The sequence below is a fragment of the Rhinoraja longicauda genome, chromosome 9 (genome assembly GCF_053455715.1).
Source record: "Rhinoraja longicauda isolate Sanriku21f chromosome 9, sRhiLon1.1, whole genome shotgun sequence".
NCBI classification, from domain to species: domain Eukaryota; kingdom Metazoa; phylum Chordata; class Chondrichthyes; order Rajiformes; family Arhynchobatidae; genus Rhinoraja; species Rhinoraja longicauda.
In genome coordinates this window covers 32,861,355-32,880,873 of record NC_135961.1, presented here as the reverse complement: position 1 = coordinate 32,880,873, position 19,519 = coordinate 32,861,355, and the positions used below count along the sequence as shown (strand labels likewise).

At 43.5% G+C, this 19,519-nt stretch overlaps 1 protein-coding gene across 1 annotated transcript in view; it reads left to right on the top strand.

Annotated features, from left to right (window-relative positions):
* Positions 1-19,519, top strand: part of fmn2b (formin 2b) — a 326,311-nt gene that overhangs the window by 177,811 nt on the left and 128,981 nt on the right. Inside the window, exons 9-11 of the mRNA XM_078405062.1 lie at positions 5,991-6,091; positions 6,279-6,408; positions 10,268-10,414. Of these exons, the coding sequence (XP_078261188.1) occupies positions 5,991-6,091; positions 6,279-6,408; positions 10,268-10,414 (378 nt within the window). The remainder of the gene's footprint in view (positions 1-5,990; positions 6,092-6,278; positions 6,409-10,267; positions 10,415-19,519) is intronic.

The following is a 19,519-nucleotide window of genomic DNA, read 5'->3' as shown; positions in this document are numbered from 1 at the left end:
AGGATCATATCGTTCCATGCGTTGTTCTGTCATAAAAATAGCAGTTGAGATGGTAATGAATGTTATATTACCCAAGAGTATTGTTTTGGCTCAGTTGTAGCACTTGCAGAGTCGGGCAGAGGGTTTAGCCAAAGCCCACAGTGGAATTTCACTGTAAAATCTAGGTTTGCATCCCCGTGTCGTGCTAAGGAGCAGTGGGAGATCAAGTTAAGTCTCCGTCTCCCTTTTCCAGTTGACACGTAAAGCCTGTTGTGGGCAGCACAGTGGTAGAGTTGCTGCCTCACAGCACCAGAGACCCGGTTTCAATTCTGACTACGGGTGCTGTTTGTACAGAGTTTGTACATCATTCCTGTGACTGAGTGGGTTTTCTCCAGGTGCTCCAATTTCTTCCCACACTCCAAAGAAGTACAGGTTTGTAGGCTAATTGGCTTTGGTAGGTTACAGAAATGTCCCAAGCATGTAAAATAGTGTGTTAGTGTACTGGTGATCACTGGTCGGGTGTGACTCTGAAGTTTAAAAGTCTAAAGGAGAAGCAAATAGATTCCAAGGTCATATCAGGCCATCTCTGACCACCTTGACGTATGTGAATAAATGTATGGAAGTAGGAGATGCAAGAAACTACAGATGCTGTTATACAGAAAGGACAGTGTTGGAGTAACTCATTGAGTCAGATAACATCTACTCTCTGTAGTCATAAAGTGTGGAAACAGGCCCTTCGGCCCAACTTACCCATGCCAACGAGCTTGCCCATCTACACTAGTCCCATCTGCCCTGACTTGGCCCACAACCCTCTAAATCTGTCCTATCCATGTACCTGTCTAATTGTCTCTTAAATATTATGATAATACCTGCGTCAACCACCACTTCCAGCAGCTCGATCAATACACCCGCCACCACTTGTCTAAAAAAAAGTTACCCCAGAGATTTCTATTAAATCATTCCCTGCAGAACTTGTAGGTGACGTTTTGAGTTGGGACCTTACTTCAGACTGATTGTGGTGGGGGAGAGGTTGGAAGAGATGGGGTCAGAACAAAGCCTGGCAGGTGATGGGTGGATACAGGTGATGGGAGATGGTTAAATGGTTGGACAAAGGCTACAGAGATAGAAGAGGTGTAAATTGTAAGGCCAGAGGAGGCCCAGGACAGGAAGGTCATTATGGAGAAGGGGAGTTAAAATGATCAGCAACTGGGAGATCGAGCAGTCTTTGGCGGACAGACCATAAATGTGAAACAGTCGCCTAGCCTAGGTCATGCCGATGTGAGGGAGGCTGGTACATTTCTTCAAGAGCCAGGCTGACTTTGCTCCGTCCACTCAATTTGCTGATATTTGGAATTAAATACCACACGTTTCCTTCAAAACAAAACGGGATCAACTCGGCAGGTCAGGCAGCAACTCAGGAGCACATGGACAGGTGACATTTTGGGTTTGGGGCTTGTATCTGAAGAAGGATCCCGACCCGAAATGTCACCTATCCATGTCCTCCACAGATGCTGCCTGACCCGCTGAGGAGCTCCATCATATTGTGTTTTGCTCAACATTTCAGCATCTGAAGTTCCTTGTTTTCCCCACCCACTACACATTTACTTTTTGATGTTTTCTTCTTTTTCTGGGCTTTTGACCCCAGATTTTGTTCATGCTCATTCTGTGGGCTTTTGTTGATTATCCTTGACTGGTGGACCTTTAAATCATTGAGGGGATGTTTATTTTGAAGGCACAATCGAAACAGTTGAGCATAAATTATTTTCCAACACTGTTAATGATCACATTGTGAAGATTTAACACATGCTCATCATAAGCAGTGTTTTCATGATGTGCAATGATATGAAATGGCAATTAAGAAGAAAACACAACAGGAAAATGAAGCAACACATCACTGACTATCAAAGGGATCTACAGGAGACGCTGCCTCAAAAAGGCAGACAGCATCATCAAGGACCCACAACACCCTGGCCACAGTCTCATCTCATTCCTGCCATCATGAAGAAAGTATAGGAGTCTGAAATCCGTGACCTCCAGCTTCTTCCCAACAACCATCAGGCTATTGAACATTACAAACACCAACTAAGCTTTGAAAGTTTTAAGTTCTTGGGAATAAATATAGCGAGCAATTTGTCCGAAAGCTATAGGCAAGAAACCACACCAACACCACCACTCCCTTAGAAAACTTAGGAGGTTCAGATGCTCCATAGAAAGCATTTTATCGGGATGCATCACAGTATGGTTTTGGAGCAGCGCCATCCAAGACCTCAAGAAATTGGATAGAGTTATGGATGTAGACTTGACCATCACGCAATCCATTGACTACATCAATACTTCACACTGGCTCGGCAAGCCCACTAGTGTAATCAAGGACCAATTTTGTTCCGGCCACTCTCTCTTTTCCCCTCTCCCGTCAGGCAAGAGGTACAGATGTTTGAAAACTCGTACCTTGAACCAGATTCCGTTTTTTTCCCCAGCTGTCATCAGGCAACTAACTGGTCCTCTCCAGCTGGTGAGCAGTCCTCACCACCCATCTACTTCATTGGGAACCATCCACAGTGCACAGATAAAAGGGTACAAAATGTAATGCAAGATAAGGTCCAATTAAGGTCCTAAAGGTTTGATAGTTTATTTCTATGCTGTGTTAATGAAATAAAACAGAATGCAAGGGAAGGCACAATTATGTTACCCCTTGTGTGGTTCTTTATTTAATATTGGAAATATTTGTTATAATTAAGCAATGTCAAATCAAACTTTGAGGGTCTTTCCCTTTCTGTCTCCACTTTGCCTTTGCTAATTGAAGTGACTCTAATTCAGTTTTGATGCTGGAGATTACCAAGTTCATCCAATCTACTCATCTGTTATCAAGCTAAACTGGCTTTTTGGAATTGAGGAATTTCTATTGCAGCGGTTAAATAATTAAAAATTAAATTTAGTTTTAGTTTTGTTTAAATTTGTTCATTGTCACGTGTACCAAGGTACAGGGAAAAGCTTTTGCATGCTAACCAGTCAGCGGAAAAAAGTCAAGCTATCCACACTGTACAGATACATGATAAAGGGAATAACGCGAGTAACGTTTAGTGCAAGATAAATTCTGATCAAAGATAGTCCAAGGCTCTCCAATGAGGTAGATAATAGCTCAGGACTACTCTCTAGTTGTTGGTAGGATGGTTAAGTTGCCTGATAACTGCTGGGCAGAAATTGTTCCTGAATCTGGAGCGTTTTCACACTTCTATATCCCTTGTCCGATGGGTGCGGGGAGAAGAGGGATCGGCCTCGGTGTGACTCGCCCTTGATTATAGAGTCATAGAGTAATACAATGTGGAAACGGGCCCTTCGGCCCAACTTGCCCACACCGGCCTGCATGTCCCAGCCACACTATACACCTGCCTGAGTTTGGTCCATATCCCTCCAAACCTGTCCTATCCATGTACCTGTAACTGTTTTTTAAATGTTGGGATAGCCCCTGCCTGATTATGCTGGTGGCCTTTCCGAGGCAGCGTGAGGTGTAAATGGAGTCAATGGAAGGGAGGTCGGTTTGTGTGATGGGTATGGCCGGCGTCCCAGTGCAGCATCTTGCACGGTTATAGTCATGTTAATGTAATTCTGACCCCTGTGAATGATGCACATTCCTGAGATGTCTTGGATTCTCTTGTCCTTCATGTGACACTTGTGGTGATATGCTCATGAAAGGATCTGATGACATGTCTGTCTTCCGATGTTGCAAACTGTCTTGTAATTTATATCGATGAACAATATCTGCGTCATGCTGTCTCTGGAATGTAGTGCATTCTGTGGTAGTGTTTTTAATTAAAAGCTCTTCGGTTTCGAGTCATTTTATATCAACAAGTCTGTGGTAAACAAATCATAACAATTCTTTGTTCTGCAATCAGTTTGATCGCCATGTGCCAATGAATGCCAATCCCTTGGGATCATTTCTCTGAAGCTTTGTGTTCCTCTTCCCAACATCATAAATTTTGCAAAGGCTGGTTTCGTGCCACCAGCCCACTTCATATCAGCTTGCCAAGTGTGCATTCCCTCAAGACCAGGGTCATTCCTTTCCATAGATAGACACAAAATGCTGGAGTAACTCAGCGGGACAGGCAGCATCTCTGGAGAGAAGGAATTGGTGATGTTTCGGGTCGAGCCCCTTCTTCAGAGATTCCTTTCCATATCCTTCATGTGGATCAATGTGTCAATGTCCTGAAAGCAACCAAATCCTGGCTCCAGACTTGTTGTTGTCATCCCCTCCACTGCCTAACCTGGCTGCGTCACACTCTGAAACCAGAGGGTCGGGAGTGCCAAACTCTGTCAAACTTCTCTGATCATTCTTCGCTCCTCTACCTCACATGTAAAGCTATGTTTGCCGAGCCCGTGAAAATCTTCATTTCCAGGGTAAAGTTTGCGCACCTTACTGCCCATATTCTGTCTAATTTCCCACATTGACCTTTTAGCTTTTCCGTTAGGGATAAACCTAGCAGATTGTACCATCTTCACTGATATTGGGAGGATAGACGTTGGGATGTCATGTTATAGTTTAAACTTTAGACTTTAGAAATACAGCGTGGAAACAGACCATTCGTCTCACCGAGTCCACGCCAACCAGCGGTCAACCAGTACGTTAGTACTATTCTACACACTAGGGATAATTTACAGCTTTACTGAAGCCAATTAACCTGCAAACCTGTATGTCTTTTGAGTTCTCTCCAAAGATGCTGCCTATTTTACTGAATTACTCCAGAATTTTGTGGTTATCTTTAGTGTAAACTAGCATTCTTCCTACATAGATCATATTAGCCGCCTGCTTTACCATTCTGAATGCTTTCTTGGTTTCTGTGTTCCCGATATCTCAATGTTAAATTTATGTGTGATATAAAAGTAATCAAATGCTATTCCATCAGCTTCCTGCCAGCTTTGTTTAGTTAAAACAAACTCCATCAGTTTAGAATAAAGCTGCAGTCAGATCAGCAAAATACAAGCTGTTATTTGCAAAATGCTTTAAAATTGGTTTATTATGGACTGTAAACTACACTCCAAAGGGGTGAAAGTCCATGGGTCCCTTGATTGGGTCCAAGGGAGGATTTTGACTTTTCTCACAATTTACTGAGAACATTTACAAAACTTTGCAAGAAATGCTGTAAATGTTCAGTGTTACCTGGAAACAAACTTTTAAAATGTCCAATAGACTATAGGTGCAGGAGTAGGCCATTCGGCCCTTTGAGCCAGCACCGCCATTCACCGTGATCATGGCTGATCATGCAGAATCAGTATCCCGTTCCTGCCTTCTCCCCATATCCCCTGACTCCGCTATCATTGAGCTCTACCTAACTCTCTCTTGAAAGCATCCAGAGAATTGGCCTCCACTGTCTGTTAAATGTTATGATAGTACCTGCTTCAACTATATCGTCAGGCAACTTGTTTCACATATCCACCACCCTTTGTGTAAAAAATGTTGCCCCTCGGATTCTTCTTAAATCATTCCCCCCTCACCTTAAACCTATGCCCTCAGGTTCTCGATTTCCCCTCCTCTAGGCAAAATACCCTGTGCACTTACCCAATCTATTCCTCTCATGGTTTTGTACACCTCTGAGATCACCCCTCATCCTCTGACACGCCAATAAATTATCCTAGCTTGCTCAATCTCTCCATGCAGCTCAGGCCCTTGAGTCCTCGCAACATCCTTGTAAATCTTCTCTGCCTTTCCAGCTTGACAACATCTTTCCGATAACATGCTGCCCAAAACTGAACACAATATAATAAATGTGGCCTCAACCAATATCTTATAATACTGCAACATGACCTCCCAACTTCTATACTCAATACTCTGACTGATGAAGGCCAATGTGCTGAATGCCTTTTTGACCACCCCCTCTACCTGTGATGCCACTTTCAAGGAACTATGTATGTGCAAATTATCCGACAAAACAATTCAGGCCATGTTTGTAATTTATGCTTTCCTCATTAATGGTTTCCTCACCAAGCTGATGGACAAACTCTTCTTCTGTATACAGAGAGCACAACATGAAGAACTGGAAAAAATTGAAAAGCAGATCCAGAAGTCCTCCAAAGATAAAGATAAAGATAACGCCAAGCCTTTGGATAAACCAGAGCAGTAAGCTTTCTCCATTTAACATTTACTTCTCCATTGTTAATTGCCCTTCAACTGCAAGCATTTACTTATAATCATTTGGGTGTGGTGTTGTGTTGTTGGTCGGTATAAGTGTGGGAGGGAGCTGTGGCGAGTTTTGAATTGGCTTATTGTGGATTTGCACCGTGACTAGTGATTCATTTCCATTCAGGTTTCTCTATGAACTAGCTCAAATCGTCAACTTCTCCGAACGTGTGTTTTGCATCCTTTTCCAATCCACTTTCTTAGAAAGTATTGGTGCCATCAACCGTAAGCTTGAATTAATGGACAAGTTGTGCAAGGTAGGTCTTCTCACAGGAAAAATGTGTATCTATGCCTTTTTAATGATGACTTTTGTGGATCATGAAAAGAATATTGCATAAAACCTAGGCTCTTTTGTTCTGACCCTTACTATGATGTGAGCATTTGACGACACTGGGCCTGTACTCGCTGGAGTTTAGAAGAGTGAGGGGGACCTCATTGAAACGTATCGAATAGTGAGGCTTGGATAGAGTGGATGTGGAGGATATTTCCACTAGTGGGACAGTCTCTTTAGGAAGGAGATGAGGAGGAATTTCTTAAATCAGAGTGGTAAATCTGTGGAATTATATGCCCAAGAAGGCTGCAGATGCCGTCAATAGATATTTTTTTAGGCAGAGAAAGAGAGATTGTTGATTAGTACAGATGTCAAGGGTTATAGGTAGAAGACAGGAGAATGGGGTTAGGAGGGAGAGATAGATCAACCATGATTGAATGGCGGAGTAGAGATGATGGCCGAATGACCTAATTCTGCTCCTATCGCTAGTAACCTTATGACCTTTTGTAAATGGTGGGGGGACTCAGAAATTGGAGGTGCAAAGGGACTTGGGAGTGCTGGTGCAAGATTCCCAAAAAGGTAATTAGCAAGTTGAATCTGTAATAAGGAAGGCAAATGCAATGTTAACATTCATTTCAAGAGGACTAGGATATAAAAGCCGGGATGTAATACTGAGGCTTTGTAATGCACTGGTCAGACTGCATTTGGTGTATTGTGAGCAGTTTTGGGCCATGTATCTAAAGAGGGATGTACTGGCATTGGAAAGGGAGAAGAGGACGTTTACGAGATTGATCCCATGTTCAACAAGGTCCTCCCTCATCCTTCTAAACCTCGGTGCAGGCCCAGAAGGTCAAACGCTCATCACACATTTACCCAATTGGGTTAACGTTTAATGTGTGTTTGACTGCACTGGGCCTGTACTCGCTGGAGTTTAGAAACTTACCAAATAGTGAAATGCCTAGACAGAGTGGATGTGGAAAGGATGTTTCTGCTAGTGGGAGAGTCTAGGACCAGAGGGCACAGCATCAGAATAAAAGAACGTACCTTTAGAAAGGAGATGAGGAGGAATTTATTTGGTGAGAGGGTAGTGAATCTGTGGAATTCATTTCCACAGACTGCTGTGGAGGCCGTCATTGGGTATTTTTAAGGCAGAGATTGACAGATTCTCGATTAGTCAGGGTGTCAAAGGTTAGGGGAAAAGGCAGGAGAATGGGGTTGAGAGGGAAAATTAGATCGGCCATGATTGAACGGCAGGGTAGACTCAATGGGCTAAATGGCCGAATTCTGCTACTGTGGACTTAAGATCCTATGAACTATCTTGGTGATGCCAGTGGTGGAATCATTGTGGTCAGAACAATTGCAGACTGTTATGGATAAAGAGAGAAGTGTATTAGTTGCAGAAAGGGATTGAAACATTAAATGAGCAGAAGAGTAATGTAGATACAAAATGTGTTTTCAAATAGATTTTCATTGCCAGTGAATGATTCTCACACACCTTGATGCAAACAGTGGCACTTGTAATGAAACTTGTAGAGCAAAATCTTGAGACTAAGATAAAAATGGACCATTACAATAGCAAGCGGTCCAAAACCATAGTTTAATCCTAAGAGAGGTGTTGAGGTTCTCTCCTAAAGAAAATATGCTGTGATTTTTATTATTCATTTTCCTTCGTTTGTTTATCTATTATACTGGTTTTGCGTAAAAGTGATGTTTAGGGTGGGGGGTGGGAGATTTAATAGGAACCGGAGGGGTAACTATTTTACACATAGGTTGGTGGGTGATTGTGATAGTTGAGGCAGGTACTTTAAGAAACATTTAGACAGGTACATGGATAGGATAGGTTTGGAGGGATATGGCCTAAACTTGGCCAGGTGGGACTGGTGTAGATGGGGCATGATGGTCGGCCTGGATAAGTTGGGCCGAAGGGCCTGTTTCCATGCTCGATGACTGGATAAGAGAGAGTAGCAGGAGTAGGTCGATTGGCACCCAAACCTGCTCTGACATTCCTGGCCAACATGGGTAAGTGAAGTTTCGGGTCGGGACCCATCAGAGTCTGAAGAAGGGTCCTGTCCTGAAATGTCACCTATCCATGTTTTCCATAGATGCTACCTGACCCATTGAGTGACTCCAACACTTGGTCTTCTTTTGTAAACCAGCATCAGCAGTTCCATGCATCTGTCCAAACATTCATTGAGCTTATGGGTGATCCAATTTTTGTCTTCAATGTGTGCAAACTTCAAAAAACATTTTAAATGCAAACAACTGTCATGCTAAAACCATTTTATTGTCAGGTTGGTGTCTGGATATCTGGTTTGAATTCCTGTTTTGGGTCTGTTAGATGTGTTTCTATGTACTGGAATCTCTGTGCATTTATTTAGAGATACAGCGTGGAAACAGGCCCCATCGGCCCACCGAGTCTGTGCCGACCCCTGATCACCCCGTACACTAACTCTATCCTACGCACTAGGGATAATTTTACACCTTTACCCAATCCAATTTACATACAAACCTGTGTGTCTTTGGAATATGGGAGCACCTGTAGAAAACCCACACCGTCACAGGGAGAACGTACAAACTCCATACCGATAGCACCCACAGTCACAACCGAACCTGGGTCTCTGGCGCTGTAAGGCAGCAACTCTACTGCTGCGCCACTGTGCCACCCTATTTACCTTCACATAACTTAAACTACTTATACAATTTTATTTTATGAAGGTTATTTGCTTTAAAGTGCCTGTATGTGATGGATCTATGCAAGCAATGGTGTAAAGATCGCAAAGAATGCCAACTAATTGATATAAATGCATAAGTAAAGGTGCAGGAAGAAAAAGCAGAGCCTACTTTAGTTGAGAGAGGTTCTCCATGTCCCTTGGGGAATCCAAATTAAATAAAGGTTTGGGCATCTCTCCAGTTTAACTTGGCTTGTGGCTTCCAAACTGTAAGGGAAAAAGTTCAGGAATAGCTTTGGTAAAAGATCTAGGATTATTGGAATGCATCTCTTAATGAACAGGAATACTGTGCACCGGCAGTCCTTTAGGTGGAAAATATACACAAGGAAGTTTTGATAAAGGAAATGATGTAATCAGTGAGCCAAGTTTGGTTTATACAATCATCCTCATAGTTCTTAGATTGCAATTGAGAAATTTGGAAAATCAAACTGCAATCTGGATGGTGACACAAGGAACTGCAGTGGCTGGTTTACAAAATAGGACACAATGTGTTGGAGTAACTCGGGCAGCAGCTCTGAAGAACATGGATCGGTGAGTTCTAAAGAAGGGTCCCATCCAGAAACATTGCCTATCCACATTCTCCAGAGATGCTGCCTGTCCCACTGAGTTAATCCAGCAGCTAATCTGAATGGTGACAGTGGGAACTGCAGATGCTGGGTTACAAAATAGGGCACAAAGTGTTGGAGTAACTCAGCAAGTTAGGCAGCATCTCTTCAGAGCACGGATAGGTGAGGTCTGAAGGCGGGTCCCGTCCAGAAACGTCATCCATCCGCATTCTCCTGAGGTGCTGAGTGACCCGCTGAGTGACTCCAGCATTTTGTGTCATTATTTAGACGGCAATTAACTGTCGGTGTAATTAAACAAGCAATTGGTGCATCTTCGCTAAAGCATGCATTTGGAAATTAATATTGGTTTAAAACCAAGCACCATCTGATGCATTTCACTCACTTTGCAATTTGAAATTAATTGAAAATCATTTACGTGAGGAACAAAATAATAATGAGTGGGTGAAATGGTCAATTTTAAGTTGTCACACTGATTTCCAAGGCATTTGTTAAGTAGCAACATCAAAGTTGTTGGTTTAAATGGAGCACTCTTTGTCTTCTCTTGCCACAGATGCTCCAAACAAGTGCCAGTGTGAAGCAGGTACTGGGTTTGATCCTTGCTTTTGGAAACTACATGAATGGTGGCAACCGAAGTCGAGGCCAAGCAGACGGCTATGGCCTGGAGATCCTTCCCAAACTTCGGGATGTGAAGAGCAGTGTAAGTTGTTAATAGCCTGACTGATTGTGACTGCTTGGCTTCGTCGAAGCAAAGCTGCCCGCGATGCCGGGCAGTGGTTTTACTTCTGGTGCACAGCTTGAGGTTTGCCTGCGTCGAAGCAAAGCTGCCCGCGATGCCGGGCGGTGGTTTTACTTCTGATACATAGCTTGAGGTTTGCCTGGAGGTCTGGCAAAGCATAAACAGGATAACAGCAGGTGGAAGAATAGAAAATGTTTCTCAGGCTGGAGTTAAAACATAAAAATAGTTAAAACATAAAAACATACAGTATGTTGCCATGATACAGAATCTAAATTAATTGGTGATATTGCTGCAAGAAGACATTAGGCTCATTAAAGAACAGAAGGAAGCTGTTTGGCCGATTGAGTCAATGCTGTAAAGTCTACTCATTTTCATACCTGATCCCTTCCCCAAAGCCTTGCAAATATTTTACGTTTATACATTTGTAGGATTCCCTTTTAGGCAATGCAGTTAATCTATGTTCATCGTACTTTTGAGCAGCACACTTCCAATCATAGCCATGTTTTATTCCTCCACTCATGGATCTTTCAGCAATTTGTTTACATTATTCCTCGTCTATTCCTTCAGTCGCGGATCTTTTATGCATTCCTTGTATTACTCCATGTTTATTCCTTCAGTCGTGGTGTTGCTCGTGCCTTAGATTATTCCTTGTGTAGGACAATAACTCAGATGCTGGTACAAATCGAACATATCACATAATGCTGGAGTAACTCAGCGGGTCAGGCAGCATCTCTGGAGAGAAGGAATGGGTGACGTTTTGGGTTGAGACCCTTCTTCCGACTGATGTCAGGGGGGGGCGGGACAAAGAAAGGATATAGGTGGAGATAGGAAGTCTGGGAGATCTGGGAAGGGGAAGAGAGGGACAGAGGAGCTATCTAAAGTTAGAGAAGTCAATGTTCATACCGCTGGGCTGCAAGCTGCCCAAGCGAAAAATGAGGTGCTGTTCCTCCAATTTGTGGTGGGCCTCACTATGACACTGGAGGAGGCCCATGACAGAAAGGTCAGACTGGGAGTGGGAGGGGGAGTTGAAGTGTTGAGCCACCGGGAGATCAGGTTGGTTGAGGCGGACTGAGCGAAGATGTTGAGCGAAATGATCGGCGAGCCTGCGTTTGGTCTCGCCGATGTAGAGAAGTTGACATTTCGCTTGGGCAGCTTACAGCCCAACGGTATGAACATTGACTTCTCTAACTTTAGATAGCTCTTCTGTCCCCCTCCCCCTTCCCAGTTCTCCCACTGTCTTCCTGTCTCCACCTATATCCTTTCTTTGTCCCGCCCCCCCTGACATCAGTCTGAAGAAGGGTCTCGACACGAAATGTCACCCATTCCTTCTCTCTAGAGATGCTGCCTGACCTGCTGAGTTACTCTAGCATTTTGTGATACCTTAGATTATTCCTTGTTTATTCATGGATATTTCATTCCTTCATTCCTTCATTCGTGGATCTTTCATTATCATGTGAGATCTTTCCCCGTTGGTGTTCGATCTCCATTAATCAGAACAGTCGTTCTCTATTCTAGCTGAAAAAAAGATCAATTTGTAATTTGTCAAATTTCTTAGCTAGTTTGCTCTAAGGAGTTCAAGCAGTTTTAACAATTGACCACTAGGCAGATGTCAAGTAGGGATTGAAGTGCAATCATGTAATCACTTGGGTTGCACTTATTTCAGTTTACAGATGCAGCGCCGAAACGGCCCCTTTGGCCCACCAAGTCCACGCTGACCGGCGACCCCTGCTCATTAACACTAACCTACACACACACAAGGGACAATTTGCATTTAAATCAAGCCAATTAGCCTACAATCCTGTATGTCTTTGGAGTGTGGGAGGAAACCGAAGATCTTGGAGAAAACCCATGCAGGTCATGGGGAAGACGTATGCTCTCTGTACAGGCAAGCATCCATAGTCAGGATCAAACCTGGTCCTCTGGCGCTGTAAGGCAGCAACTCTACTGATGTGCCCTGAAGGAGCTTTTTATATCTTTGCTAGCCACAGCTGAGGTGTCAGAAGATTGGAAGTTAGCTAACGTTGTTCCTTTGAGTTGAAGCCCTGCAGTGAGTAGGAAATGAAACCGGATAGAGGTTGGAAGTGCTGGTGGGAGAATTCATTGGGAACAATTACCATAATTCTGTAAGGCTGATGGCATGTTCTCAAGTTAAGGTTCTTGAGTTGGGAAGGCAGGTATCAATAATGTAAGGGAGTGAGGCCACACATAAATTGGAGAAACAGCACCTCACGTTTCACTTGGGTAGCTTACAACCCAGTGGTATGAACATTGAATTCTCTCATTTTAGGTAACTTAATTTCATACCTCCCCTCCGGCCCCACCACCCACCCTCCAAGTCCCATTCCTCCACCCGAGTCATTTTACCAGTTCCAGAGTTCTCCACGTTGTTTCTCTTGCAATCTCACCTTTCTCAGCCAACAATGGGCCTACCAGGCACCACCCGGCCTGAGGTCATGTGTGGCTGGCCCTGACACGTCCTGGTCTTTTTCCACCCTCAGTTCTTCACCTCTAACCCCTCCACCCTCAACCCTCCTCCCCTCCCCCCCCCCCCCCCCAATACTTTCAGTCTGAAGAAGGATCTCAATCCAAAATGTAACTTTCTTTTTCTCTAGAGATGCTGCCTGGCTCACTAAGTTACTCCAGCATTTTATATCGATCTCTGGAAAAAGTAGATTGGGATTAGTAGTTGGTATTAAAGAGAGTTGGTAAGATTTCAGGACCAGCTAGTAAGATGAAAGGCAAATATGGCAAAATTAAGGAACATTGGATGGCAAAGAATATTGAAGGTTTAAGTAAGAAAACACCTTGAAGCAAAAGTGAGAATTGAAGGTATTAAGGCGGCAACATGGGGCATAAAATATATTTTGCAAGTAGGATTAAGGAGAATCAAAAGACATTCTATAAGCGTATTAAAAGCGTATTAAAAGCGTATTAAAAGCAAGCCTGTAGCCAGGGAAATAGAAATTTGTCTTCAGGGCCCTATGGGTAATCTATGTTTAGAGCCAAGTGATGTGGGCAAGGTCCTCAATAGGTATTTCTCATTTGAATTCACCAAGAAAGAGATAAGGAATTGGAGTAGAATTAGGGCATTCAACCCATCAAGTCTATTCCGCCATTCAATCATGCTTGATCTATCTCTCCCTCCTAACCCCATTCTCCTGCCTTCTCCCCATAACCTCTGACACCTGTATTCATCAAGAATATGTCTATCTCTGCCTTAAATATATCCACTGACGGCCTCCACAGCCTTCCGTGGCAAAGAATTCCACAGATTCACCACCCTCTGATTAAAGACATTTCTCCTCATCTCTGTCCTTTAATTCTGAGGCTATGACCTCTAGTCCTGGACTCTCCCACTAGTGGAAACATCCTTTCCACATCCGCTCTATCCAAGCCTTTCACTATTCAGTATGTTTCAATGAGGTCCTCCTTCATTCTTCTAAACTCCAGCGAGTGCAGGCCTATTCCTGACAAGCGCTCATTTTAGATTTAGAGATACAGCGCGGAAACAGGCCCTTCGGCTCACCGGGTCCACGCCGCCCAGCGATCCCCGCACGTTAACACTATCCTACACACACTAGGGACAATTTTTTATATTTGCCCAGCCAATTAACCTACATACCTGTACGTCTTTCTTCATTCCTGAGATGAAAGATTGTGAGCTTAGGAAGGGGTATCTAGATAAATGGAGCATTTTATGTTTGAAGCAGAGGTGTTAAATGTCATATGTTGCATGAGTGTTGGTAAATCCTAAAGGGCTGATAAATCCACAGAGCTTAATGAGATCTATCTCAAATTGCTACTGGGAGCATGAGAGGAGATGGAGCTCTTTAGTCTTTGAATCTTTCAAACTGGAAAGGTTGCAGAGAAGATTTACCAGGATGTTGCCAGGACTCGAGGACCTGAACTAAAGGAAGAGGTTGAGCAGGCTAGGACTTTATTCCTTAGAGCGCAGGAGGACGAGGGGTGATCTTAAAGAGGTGTACATGGTCATGAGGAATATATTAGGTAAACACAGAGTAGAGGAATAGGGAATCAGAGGACATAGGTTTAAGGTCCAGGGGTGTATGGAACGGTGATGTCGGAGGAGGTAGTTGAGGCAGGTATTATTGCAACGTTAAGAAGCATTTAGATAGGTACATGATAGGATAGGTTTAGAGGGATATGGGCCAAGTGGAGGCAGGTGCGACTAGTGTAGATGGGGCACGTTGGTTGGTATGGGCAAGTTGGGCCGAAGGGCCCATTTTCACACTGACTCTATGAATTTTTGGGAAGAAATCCTAACAGATGAGATTTATGTGCATCCAGAAAGCTAGGCTGATCAGGGGTGGTCAGGATGGCTTTATGTGAAATGCTGTCCTGCTAATTTGAGTTTTCTGTGGGATAATTAAAAAATATAGTATAAATAGGACAGTAGATATTGTCTATATGAATTTTAGTAACACATTTAATAATGTCTTGCACGATAGCGCAGCGGTAGAGTTGCTGCTTTACAGCGAATGCAGCGCCGGAGACTCAGGTTCGATCCTGACTACGGGTGCTGTACTGTAAGGAGTTTGTACGTTCTCCCCGTGACCTGCGTGGGTTTTCTCCGAGATCTTCGGTTTCCTCCCACACTCCAAAGACGTACAGGTATGTAGGTTAATTGGCTGGGTAAATGTAAAAAATTTGTCCCTAGTGGGTGTAGGATAGTGTTAATGTACGGGGATCGCTGGGCGGCACGGACTTGGAGGGCCGAAAAAGGCCTGTTTCCGGCTGTATATATATGATATGATATGATATGATATGATAGACTTGTCCTAGAAGATCAAGCTACATGGAACTCAGGGCGAGCCTGCTAATTGGATCCAGAACTGGCTCTGTGATAGACGCCAGAGAGTAGAAGTGGAAATTGCTTTTCCGATTGGAAGTCTGTGCCAAGGGATCGGCGTTAGGAACCTTGCGTGTGATGTAGAAATGTAAATGTAAAAGAGATGAGAGCATTTTTATATGTCACAAAGGTTGGTGGTTTTGTTGGTAGTGAGATTTGTCTAAGGATACAACAGGATATAGACAGCTGTAAAGTTGGGTAGAGTACTGGCAGACACGATTTAATACCGACAAGCGTGTGGTGGCGCAGTTTGGAAGTGAAACAAAGACGGGGCTTATCCAACTCTGGAATGTTGATTAACAGAGGGACCTTGGGGTCCAATTCCATCGTTCCCTTAATGTGGTATCACAGATAAATATGCTTGCCTGCATAGGTCAGGACATAGAATGCACGAGTTGTGATGTTATAATGCAACTTTCCAAAACCCTCTAAGTTGCACGAGGAGCATTGCACGTACGTTTGCCACTCTTTCGGAAGGATATGGTTACATTGGAAGGAGTACAGAGGAGATTCACCAGGATATTGCCTGATTTGGTAGACTTTATGTATGGGAGTAGGGGAGATTGAATTAGCTGCATTTGTTTTCCCTAAAATAAAGGAGGCCAAGGGTGAGCTGCTGAAGGAGAGGGACCGGGTTGTGGGCCGACAGCAGCCTGGGGCTTACCTGGAGCAGGGGCGCTCTAGTACTTCAAACATGTGGACGGGACTTTGGACTTTTTCTTTGTAAACAACGCCAAATTAGGTGACTGTGCATTTGTGTGTTGTGCAAAAGGATTTCACTGTGCTCTGCATGTGTTTAGTTTAATTTATAAAGCGTAGAAACAGGCCCTTCAGCCCACTGAATCTGCGCCAACCAGTGATCCCCATATACTAGCACTATTCGACACACTAGGGACAATTTACAATGTTAACTGAATACAATTAGCCCACAGACCTGTACTTCTGTGGAGTGTGGGAGGAAACAGAAACACCCCGAGAAAACCCATGTGGTTTGGGGGGGAACGTACAAACTCCATACAGATAGTACCCCTGGTCAGGATCGAACTCTGGTCTCCTGCTCTGTAAGGCAGCGACTCTACCGCTGTGCCACCCCAGCTGGTAGTGAGATTGGTCGGTGATGGGCAGGGTTGCATCCACATTTCTCTGCGATTTGGATTATCGACCGAAACAGTAACTGTCACTGGGAAGTGCGAACTGTAGTTGAATATTTTTATTGCATCAATTAAGCCTGATGTGGTTGGGATGTTGGACTGAGAAGTTGCAGTTCTAACTGTGAAGGAAATAAGCACATTTATCAAAAATAGCTTATTAAAGGCATTAAGATGAGTTCATTTCCTTTAGTAGCACAGCAGCCTCAGTTTGTTTCCAGTTATTGAGTCTCCTGGCTATAATGTTCATTTAAATGGTTATTTATAAAATGAGCTGAATCATTTAATGTTGGGTTGGTCAAATGTGCAGAAGCATTTTGAGTCATTCCCAGTGAAGTGAATAAAGTCTTGACCAGTTTCACTTCCATATCCCCATCAGTATTTCCCTTAAATTCACTTGCAAAGAATTCTGAACTTGGAAAAATGGACACACAAAACTCGCTGAGCCTGCTTCCAACAGCCAGATACATTTGGCAGAGTTGATATCCCCCCCAGGCTGTCATAGAATGGTGCAGCATAGAAATGGCTGTTAGGTTCATCATATCCATATTGATCACCAAGTACCATCTAAACTAACCCCATTTATCAGCACTTGGTGTGTACCATGGCAATTGTAATGCCCATCCCAAAGCTAATTCAGAGGCACTACAGTGGTGTAACGGTGGAGTTGCTGCCTTACAGCGCCAGGAACCCGGTTTCAATCCTGACTGCAGGTGCTGTCTGTACGGAGTTTGTAAGTTCTCCCAGTGACCTCAGGGGTTTTCTCTGGGTTTCCTCCCACACTCCAAAGATGAACAGGTTTGCAGGTTGATTGGCTTACTAATATTGTAAGTTGTCCTTAGTGTGTATAGGATAATGTTAGTGTGCGGGAATCGCTGGTTGGCGTGGTGTCAGTTGGCCGAAGGGCATGTTTGCGCGCTGTATCTCTAAACTAAACTGAATTTGTAGATTAATTGGCTTCTGTAGATTGTAAATTGCGCCTAGTGTGTAGGTTACAACTAGTGCTTGGATGATCTTTGGTTGGCACGGACCCGTTTCCACATTATCTCCAAACTAAACTGAACTACCTCTAGTGCTGCCACTTCTCTCAGAAATATCTATGTCTTGGTTCAAAAACTCTCCTGGATGCACTTTAAAAAATCCCACACCTCCTGCAATTTTCACACTAAAGCAATCCAGGTTAATGTTGTGAAAACTGAAATCTTTGACTACCATGACCCCTTGCATATCAAGGTGATTTGTCTGCAAAACTAGTCAATCTCCCGCTGATGCTCAGGAAGTGTGCAGCATGCACCCAGCAAAATGATCACCCTGTCTTTTGTTCCTAAACTCTCCCCATGTGAAGAGTCTTTCAGGATATCCTCCCTTATTAGTGCAGCAATGCACTCCCTGGACAGTACCACAAACACACTTTCACTTTTATATCCTTCCAACTAGTAATATTATACTGTACTATAATATTATATTGTACTCAATATCATACTCTGTAGTATGGAGTTGGCAGCCCTGCCCTTTTAACCATATCTTTGATGGCAACAATATTATCTTCCCTTGTGCTGATCAAAGCTCTCTGTTCCTCTGCTTTGCATTAAAATAGATGTGGTTTAGCCTTGCACCTCTTCCATTTGCTTTATTGTGCCAATGTCTGTTTTACCTATTGGAATGACTGATTTATTTTTGTTCCTCCATTTTTTTTAATACTGCCCCTCTATACCTTGCCCAGGTAAAGAAGGCTACACACCAAGTGCTGATAAATGGGGTTAGTTTAGATGGTACTACCTCATTCCCCTCAATTGTCCATCTAATGTGTCCCTTTGCCCAGCCAAATTAATTTAAACCCTCCACGAACAACATGGAGGGGTGGCACAATGGCGCAGTGGTAGAGTTGACGGAGTTTGTACGTTCTCCCTGTGACCTGCGTGGGTTTTCTCTGGGGCCTCCGGTTTCTTCCCACACTCCAAAGATATACAGGTATGTAGGTTAATTAGCTTCAGTAAGATTCTAAATTGTCCGTTTCCTACACATACTAAGGAAAATTTACAATTATGCAAAGCCAATTAGCCTACAAACCTGCAAGTCTTTGGTGTGTGGGAGGAATCCGGAGAAAACCCAAACACAGTACAGACAAGCATCCGTAGTCAGGATCGAACTTGGGTCTTCTGGTGCTGTAAGGCAGCAACTCTACCGCTGCACCACCGTCCCCCCTGTTATTTGAAATTAATTTTCCAATGCCTACTATATTTGTCCTTTGTTTTCAGTTTATCACTTTTTGTACTTATAGCCTTATGATTTTATTCTTTAACGATTGCGTCCTCTTTATTACTGATGTTTTCCAAGGTCATTGCACTGTGTCCCTCCATCCATTGACAGCATGGAAATGTCCACATCTTTGAACCTATTATCTGAAAGAATGACCCTTGAAATTAATTTTTAAATTATTTTGTTTTCCTTAAACTGTGAATCTTAACAATTTAATTGAGGAATTAGAAGAGTTAATGCTCCTTGACGGTGTGGGAGCTGAACTAACATGAATAGTTGGAATAACAGCAGTGAAGCATTTTTTTGTTACTTATTCCCAGTATTGGTAAATTCCCTCCCACACACTATCAGTAACCCTCCGTGTCAGTCAGACAGTAAATGTTTGTCACAAGTATTTAGAAATGAGCACTGGGGGTCGGAAATAAAGAATGCTGTGGTTTATCGAAAATTTTCCCCAAAAGGATTCTTGACAAAACAGCACAGCGGCACAGTGGTGGAGTTGCTGCCTCACAGTGCCAGAGACCCAGGTTTGATCCTGACCACGGGTTCTTGTCTGTACTGGGTTTGCGCATTCTTCCTGTGACCGCGTGAGTTTTCTCCGGGTGCTCCGGTTTCCTCCCACAATCCCAAACCGTACAGGTTAATTGGCTTCGGTAAAATTGTCAATTGTTCCTAGTGTGTAGGATAGTGTTAGTGTATGGGTTGATTGCTGGTTGGCGCGTACCCAGTGGGCCAAAGGGCCTGTTTCCACGCTGTATATGTCTAAACTCTAAAACGTACAAGTCCGGC